This window comes from Coregonus clupeaformis, chromosome 36, assembly GCF_020615455.1.
Source record: "Coregonus clupeaformis isolate EN_2021a chromosome 36, ASM2061545v1, whole genome shotgun sequence".
Taxonomy (NCBI): domain Eukaryota; kingdom Metazoa; phylum Chordata; class Actinopteri; order Salmoniformes; family Salmonidae; genus Coregonus; species Coregonus clupeaformis.
Window position 1 is genome coordinate 6,184,815 of NC_059227.1, and position 7,500 is coordinate 6,192,314.

Here is a 7,500-nt window from a genome sequence, read left to right on the forward strand (position 1 = left end):
GAACAACAGTTACTGAACCTGGAAACAGAACAACAGTTACTGAACCTGGAAACAGAACAACAGTTACTGAACCTGGAAACAGAACAACAGTTACTGAACCTGCAAACAGAACAACACTTACTGAACCTGGAAACAGAACAACACTTACTGAACCTGGAAACAGAACAACACTTACTGAACCTGGAAACAGAACAACACTTACTGAACCTGGAAACAGAACAACACTTACTGAACCTGGAAACAGAACAACACTTACTGAACCTGGAAACAGAACAACACTTACTGAACCTGGAAAGACAGGTTTCTGAAAACAACTCAATGATGTCATCAAGGAACCAGTGATTTAAACATTTCATAATCTACAAGACAATGATTTATGGTAAAAATATGACTCCAGATGATTTTTAGATGCAAGTCAGTCAGGTGTAAAGTAATACTGTAACACCTTAAGCCGACCATTAGAATCACATCAAAGTAGTCCTGAGGGACAACAAAGGGTCTGTAGACTATCCATAACAGTATCATCCATCCGTACCTTTGTTGAGAGGGAGTCGAATATTCCCCAGAAGAGTTTCTTGGTGAGCAGCAGTTCCTCCTCTGAGGCCATGCCGGAGCTCCCCAGCCCTGAGGGAAGACAGTAGTACTTCCAGCTCTGCTCGTAGTGTTCAGTCAACAGCTGGAGGAAATACAAGGAGACAACAGTCGACTAAGGTTGACAAAAAAAAACTCAGGCCCCTGATGACAGATATAGCAGATCAGTGCGGATGGAAAGCCAGGGTAATGATATTTATTAGTATTTCAGAATGGTGAGAGAGGCTGTCGTAAACACGTCTTATTAGGAGAGGATGAACCTTGTGACAGCGTGTCCTTTTAACATTCCTCTGAGGCTACAGTTAGCAACACAAACAAACTGTTGTTATGGTCATCGTCCTCTATCACACAGAGAAGGTTCTGTATCTTACCCTGAGTGGCATCTTACAGTACTCTGTCAGCAGGGGAACATCAAACACCAGACGTCTCAGCAGCTGCTGCATCATGGAGGGACGCAGGTGTCTGTGGCGCAGCAGGGGAAGAGATAGCTGTGATTGACACATACAGTCAAACATGAGGAATATCTCAGGTTGGAATATAAGGGTCTAACTAAGGTTGAAAATGATTTCTGGAAAACCATTTTGTGAAAAGTTAATGGAATTTTGCAAGCCTAGCTCTGCCATAAAGCTACCACAGCTACAGATTGGTTGATCGCTGTCATGAAAGCACAACGGTTACAGGAGAGTCCAGGGCATCAACAGAGCCTTAAGAGTTGCACCGGTTTGAATGGTCTGAGCGATTCATAACATGGCCTATGTTAGTTCTTACTTGCAGATGGCGAGCAGACACTCCTCGATAGAGTCTCTCTGGGCCTTGGTGAGGGAGCGTCCCTTGGACAGCCGATAGATGGTGTGGAGCGTAGAGTCGATGAGCGCTGCGTAGTGCTCCGTACCCGAGAAGTGGTCAGCGCACCTGGTCAGCAGGGGAAGCAGGGCCGAACCGATGTACCTGTTCATGGCCAGAGCTGTCTCAGTGGTGCTCAGCACATCCTACAGGCCGGAGGACAGAATGACATGTTAGTGACTGACAGTGGATAGACCAGAGGTCAACAGAATGACATGTTAGTGACTGACAGTGGATAGACCAGAGGTCAACAGAATGACATGTTAGTGACTGACAGTGGATAGACCAGAGGTCAACAGAATGACATGTTAGTGAATGACAGTGGATAGACCAGAGGTCAACACTAACACTTGACTTCTTGACTCCTTGAAGTACGGTTGTTTAATGCTGAGTTTCTCCCTAAAGCATCATTACAATGCCTCACAAACCACTGGTTCTGATCATCTACAGGCTGTAATGGGTTCCAACCTAGCACTAACTCACCGGTTCAGCTTAACAACTAATCATTAGAGCTGGGCTGAAAGAAAAGCCCGCCCACCCAATAGCTCTCCAGTACCAACGGTTGGTGACTGACTAACCACTGTAAACAACTACTAGAGAGAATCTCAGCATGTGAAGTACACAACCATAAATCAAGTTTGGTTCCCCCTGTGTGTTAGACAATATCCCTGAGGTCACAGTGACCCCTAAGCCAGACTGTTTCAGCAAGCATTGAGATAAATGGGGACGGTCAGCGTCACTTTCACTCTCTCTCCCAAGGGATTATGGTCCCATGGTAACGGTCTCCCATGGCTACAGTCTCCGTGCCAGCGTGGGGAATACTACTCCTCCCCCACACAGTTTTCTCTTCTTTTTGAAAGGATGAGTAAAAAAGACCTTGAACTAAGGTTGATCAAACAGACTTTTCTCAAAGACATCAGAGAGAAGTTTGTTTTGATGGATCCACATTTAACTTGATTCACATGGACCAAGATGCAAAACAGCAGTCAATATTTACCCAGTCAAAATAACAACTTATCAACTCTGACTGTCATCATTAGAGTATTTTGATAAACATGTTGTTACACGTACAAGAAGTCATTACAAGCTATAGGGAGAGGATGAATTAATAGATATATTGATCGATTGATTGGTTGACTGATATTTGAATGTTTTTTCTCATTGACTGACTGACTGAATGACCAACCGAAGACTCTCTCCTACTCACTGTGTCCAGGGAAGACTGACTGGTTCACTGACTGACAGTGACTGACTGGTTCTTTGCCACCTTCTCCTCCCTGCTGAATCCTTCGTCAACCATTTTGAAAAGAAGGTTGACGACATCCGATCCTCGTTTGTTAAGTCAAATGACACCGCTGGTCCTGCTCACACTGCCCTACCCTATGCTTTGACTTCTTTCTCCCCTCTCTCTCCAGATGAAATCTTGCGACTTGTGACGGCCGGCCGCCCAACAACCTGCCCGCTTGACCCTATCCCCTCCTCTCTTCTCCAGACCATTTCCGGAGACCTTCTCCCTTACCTCACCTCGCTCATCAACTCATCCTTGACCGCTGGCTATGTCCCTTCCGTCTTCAAGAGAAGCGAGAGTTGCACCCCTTCTCAAAAAACCTACACTCGATCCCTCCGATGTCAACAACTATAGACCAGTATCCCTTCTTTCTTTTCTCTCCAAAACTCTTGAGCGTGCCGTCTTTAGCCAACTCTCTTGCTATCTCTCTCAGAATGACCTTCTTGATCCAAACCAGTCAGGTTTCAAGACTGGTCATTCAACTGAGAATGCTCTTCTCTGTGTCACGGAGGCTCTCCGCACTGCTAAAGCTAACTCTCTCTCCTCTGCTCTCGTCCTTCTAGACCTATCTGCTGCCTTTGATACTGTGAACCATCAGATCCTCCTCTCCACCCTCTCCGAGTTGGGCATCTCCGGCGCGGCTCACTCTTGGATTGCGTCCTACCTGACAGGTCGCTCCTACCAGGTGGCGTGGCGAGAATCTGTCTCCGCACCATGTGCTCTCACCACTGGTGTCCCCCAGGGCTCAGTTCTAGGCCCTCTCCTATTCTCGCTATACACCAAGTCACTTGGCTCTGTCATATCCTCACATGGCCTCTCCTATCATTGCTACGCAGACGACACACAATTCATCTTCTCCTTTCCCCCTTCTGATAACCAGGTGGCGAATCGCATCTCTGCATGTCTGGCAGACATATCAGTGTGGATGACGGATCACCACCTCAAGCTGAACCTTGGCAAGACGGAGCTGCTCTTCCTCCCGGGGAAGGACTGCCCGTTCCATGATCTCGCCATCACGGTTGACAACACCGTTGTGTCCTCCTCCCAGAGTGCGAAGAGCCTTGGCGTGACCCTGGACAACACCCTGTCGTTCTCCGCTAACATCTAGGCGGTGACCCGATCCTGTAGGTTCATGCTCTACAACATTCGCAGAGTACGACCCTGCCTTACACAGGAAGCGGCACTGGTCCTAATCCAGGCACTTGTCATCTCCCGTCTGGATTACTGCAACTCGCTGTTGGCTGGGCTCCCTGCCTGTGCCATTAAACCCCTACAACTCATCCAGAACGCCGCAGCCCGTCTGGTGTTCGACCTTCCCAAGTTTTCTCACGTCACCCCGCTCCTCCGCACACTCCACTGGCTTCCAGTTGAAGCTCGCATCTGCTACAAGACCATGGTGCTTGCCTACGGAGCTGTGAGGGGAACGGCACCTCCGTACCTTCAGGCTCTGATCAGTCCCTACACCCAAACGAGGGCACTACGTTCATCCACCTCTGGCCGGCTGGCTCCCCTACCTCTGCGGAAGCACAGTTCCTGCTCAGCCCAGTCAAAACTGTTCGCTGCTCTGGCACCCCAATGGTGGAACAAGCTCCCTCACGACGCGAGGACAGCGGAGTCACTCACCACCTTCCGGAGACACTTGAAACCCCACCTCTTTAAGGAATACCTAGGATAGGATAAAGTAATCCTTCTACCCCCCCTTACCCCACCCCCCCAAAAAATAAAAAACTATTGTAAAGTGGTTGTCCCACTTGCTATCATAAGGTGAATGCACCAATTTGTAAGTCGCTCTGGATAAGAGCGTCTGCTAAATGACGAAAATGTAAAAAATGTAAATGTAATGACTGACTGACTGGTTCACTGACTGACTGACTGGTTCACTGACTGACTGACTGACTGACTGACTGGTTCACTGACTGACTGATGTTGTGGAAAATAACCACCATACTTTATTACAAATAAGGTCTTACAGAGTTTTTGTTGCATCAAGAAATTACTTTATTAAAGTTTTCAACAAAGCCGATACCCGTCTGCAGAGGGGCACCAATTCTTAAGGTCTCCCTCCATCTTATATAGTCCTCTTCAGTTTTCCCGCTCTTTTATTGCTCCGCCCACTTCCTTTGTCCCTGAGGACGGCTGAACTATTATTCCAACCAATCAACCGCTCCCCTGTACCCGACCCCCTCAAACTGTAATCAATCAAGAAGATACCAAGGAGACAAAGGTCTAGCCCAAACTCTATTCAACCCTGGCGCCGCTCCCTTCACTGTGTTTGAAGAGAGAGACAAAAACAAACGGCCCAATTCAGTTAGCCACAAAGAATTTTAACTATATGTTCATGATTAACTCAATTTCATCTGATAAACCATTAAAAATACACATCACTGACTGACTGACTGACTGACTGGTTCACTGACAGACTGACTGACTGGTTCACTGACAGACTGACTGACTGGTTCACTGACAGACTGACTGACTGGTTCACTGACAGACTGACTGACTGGTTCACTGACAGACTGACTGACTGGTTCACTGACAGACTGACTGACTGGTTCACTGACAGACTGACTGACTGGTTCACTGACAGACTGACTGACTGGTTCACTGACAGACTGACTGACTGGTTCACTCTGACTGACTGACTGGTTCACTCTGACTGACTGACAGACTGACTGATTGATTAATTTGTCTCTCCTACTCACCGTGTCCAGGGAAGCAGAGGCACGGAGGTCAGGCAGGAAGCCCACCTCCAACAGGTGTAGCAGGAAGCTCTGGTCCTCCACTCCGTACACACGGTCTAGGAACAACACCATGGGGGCCTTGTGGTCCGGACAGAAACTAGCCGACATGTCCGGCTCCGTCACACTACCGTCTGGGGGTGGAGGAGGAGGAAGAGGAGGAAGTAGAGGAGGAGGAAGAGGAGGAAGTAGAGGAGGAGGAAGAGGTGGAAGAGGTGGAAGTGGAGGAGGAGGAGGAAGAGGAGGAAGTAGAGGAGGAGGAAGAGGTGGAAGAGGAGGAGGAGGAAGAGGTGGAAGTGGAGGAGGAGGAGGAAGAGGAGGAAGTAGAGGAGGAGGAAGAGGAGGAAGTAGAGGAGGAGGAAGATGAGGAAGAGGTGGAAGTGGAGGAGGAGGAAGAGGAGGAAGAGGAGGAAGTAGAGGAAGAGGAAGAGGAGGAAGAGGTGGAAGAGGAGGAGGAGGAAGAGGAGGAGGGAGGGAGGAGGAGGAGAGAGGAAGGGAGGAGGAGAGGAGGAGGAGGGAGGAGGAGGAGGAGAGGAGGGAGGTGAGGAGGAGGTACAGGAGGAGGAGGAGGTAGAAGAGGAGGAGGAGGAGGAGGAGGTAGAGGAGGAGGAGAAGGATGAGGAGGAGGCAGAGGAGTAGGAGGTAGAGGAGGAGGAGGTACAGGAGGAGGAGGTGGAAGAGGAAGAGGAGGTGGAAGTGGAGGAGGAGGTAGAGGAGGAGGACAACGAGGTGGATGAGGAGGAGGTAGAGGAGGAGGAAGAGGAGGAGGTAACAAGTAGAATCTGATTATAGAAGGGGTGCGAGGACAGAGGAAGATTTGTAAAAATAAAAAAAAAGTATGTTTTGTTATTACACCAACACAGCATGATCTAAATGGAAAGAGAAGAGAAGAAAAGTGTAGAGCTAAATAAGGGAAATAAGGATCTCATATAGAATGAGATGTAACATATCTACCAGGTTTAATACAGCTTGAGAAAAGAAAGAATTGCTATCTGATCAACTGAGTCAGTGTGGAGAGCAGACCGGGACAAGCAAAGAGAAGTCATTGAAAAAGCAGAGGAAAGTCATTTACAGTGTAAGGTATGATCTCTTGGGAGAATCCTTCACTGTAGGAAACAGACTATAGAGGGAGAGAGGTGGCAGAAGTTCACTCAATAAGAAAGGTGCTTTCTCTCAATACAATTGATCATGAAGAACATTTAAAATGGGTTGATTGGATTCAGAGTTAGCTTCTCCACTACAAACACATTCAGCTGTGACTTTGTTGACTTTAACCAAACATGACAACCTTTAGATAAAGTACAAATTGGGAAAGCGAGGCCCTTACAGGCTGCAGTACAGTGGAAACATGGACTGAGTAATGGGTAGAGATCTACTCCTCATGGTGTAAGACAACCCAATCAGGAATATGTAAGGGACTGAACGTTATTTATAATAAAGGTCACATGGGAGAAAATCGGACCTCTCTGTAAAGAAAATGGATGGCCCTCCTTTCAGCAAAACATATTTTACCTGAACCCTCCCTGAACGCTTGAACAACATTTTTTTTGCCTACTTTCAGCACCATGAGCTGTCAATTTCCAATTGATTGGAAATTGTCTCCCGAGTGGCGCAGTGGTCTAAGGCACTGCATCGCAGTGCTAGCTGTGCCACTAGAGATCCTGGTTCGAATCCAGGCTCTGTTGTAGCCGGCCGCGACCGGGAGACCCATGGGGCGGGGGACAATTGGCCCAGGGTAGGGGAGGGAATGGCCGGCAGGGATGTAGCTCAGTTGGTAGAGCATGGCGTTTTCAACGCCAGGGTTGTGGGTTCGATTCCCACGGGTGGCTATTATGAAAAAATTTAATAATGTATGCACTCACTAACTGTAAGTCGCTCTGGATAAGAGCGTCTGCTAAATTACTAAAATGTAAATGATTGTGCCGCGGCTCCTGCTTCAAGTTTCAGCACCACAATGTAAAGTTGTGAGGTCAATAACTATAATAAATAGGCCTACATCATGGGCAAGAAGCATATTGTTTTTAATAAAATCAATTATAG

General features: G+C 47.8%; 1 protein-coding gene and 1 non-coding gene across 4 annotated transcripts in view; one reads left to right on the forward strand and one right to left on the reverse strand.

Moving 5' to 3' along the window:
- LOC121552358 (ryanodine receptor 3-like) overlaps positions 1-7,500 on the reverse strand; it is a 279,469-nt gene that overhangs the window by 63,154 nt on the left and 208,815 nt on the right. For all 3 annotated transcript variants that reach the window (XM_045211236.1, XM_045211237.1, XM_045211238.1), the window contains 4 exons: positions 5,425-5,594; positions 1,360-1,580; positions 963-1,053; positions 536-676 (listed from right to left, as the gene is read on the reverse strand). In XM_045211236.1, coding sequence (XP_045067171.1) covers positions 536-676; positions 963-1,053; positions 1,360-1,580; positions 5,425-5,594 — 623 coding nt within the window. The remainder of the gene's footprint in view (positions 1-535; positions 677-962; positions 1,054-1,359; positions 1,581-5,424; positions 5,595-7,500) is intronic.
- trnae-uuc lies at positions 7,211-7,289 on the forward strand. The gene has a single exon. It is a non-coding gene; the product is annotated as a tRNA-Glu (tRNA).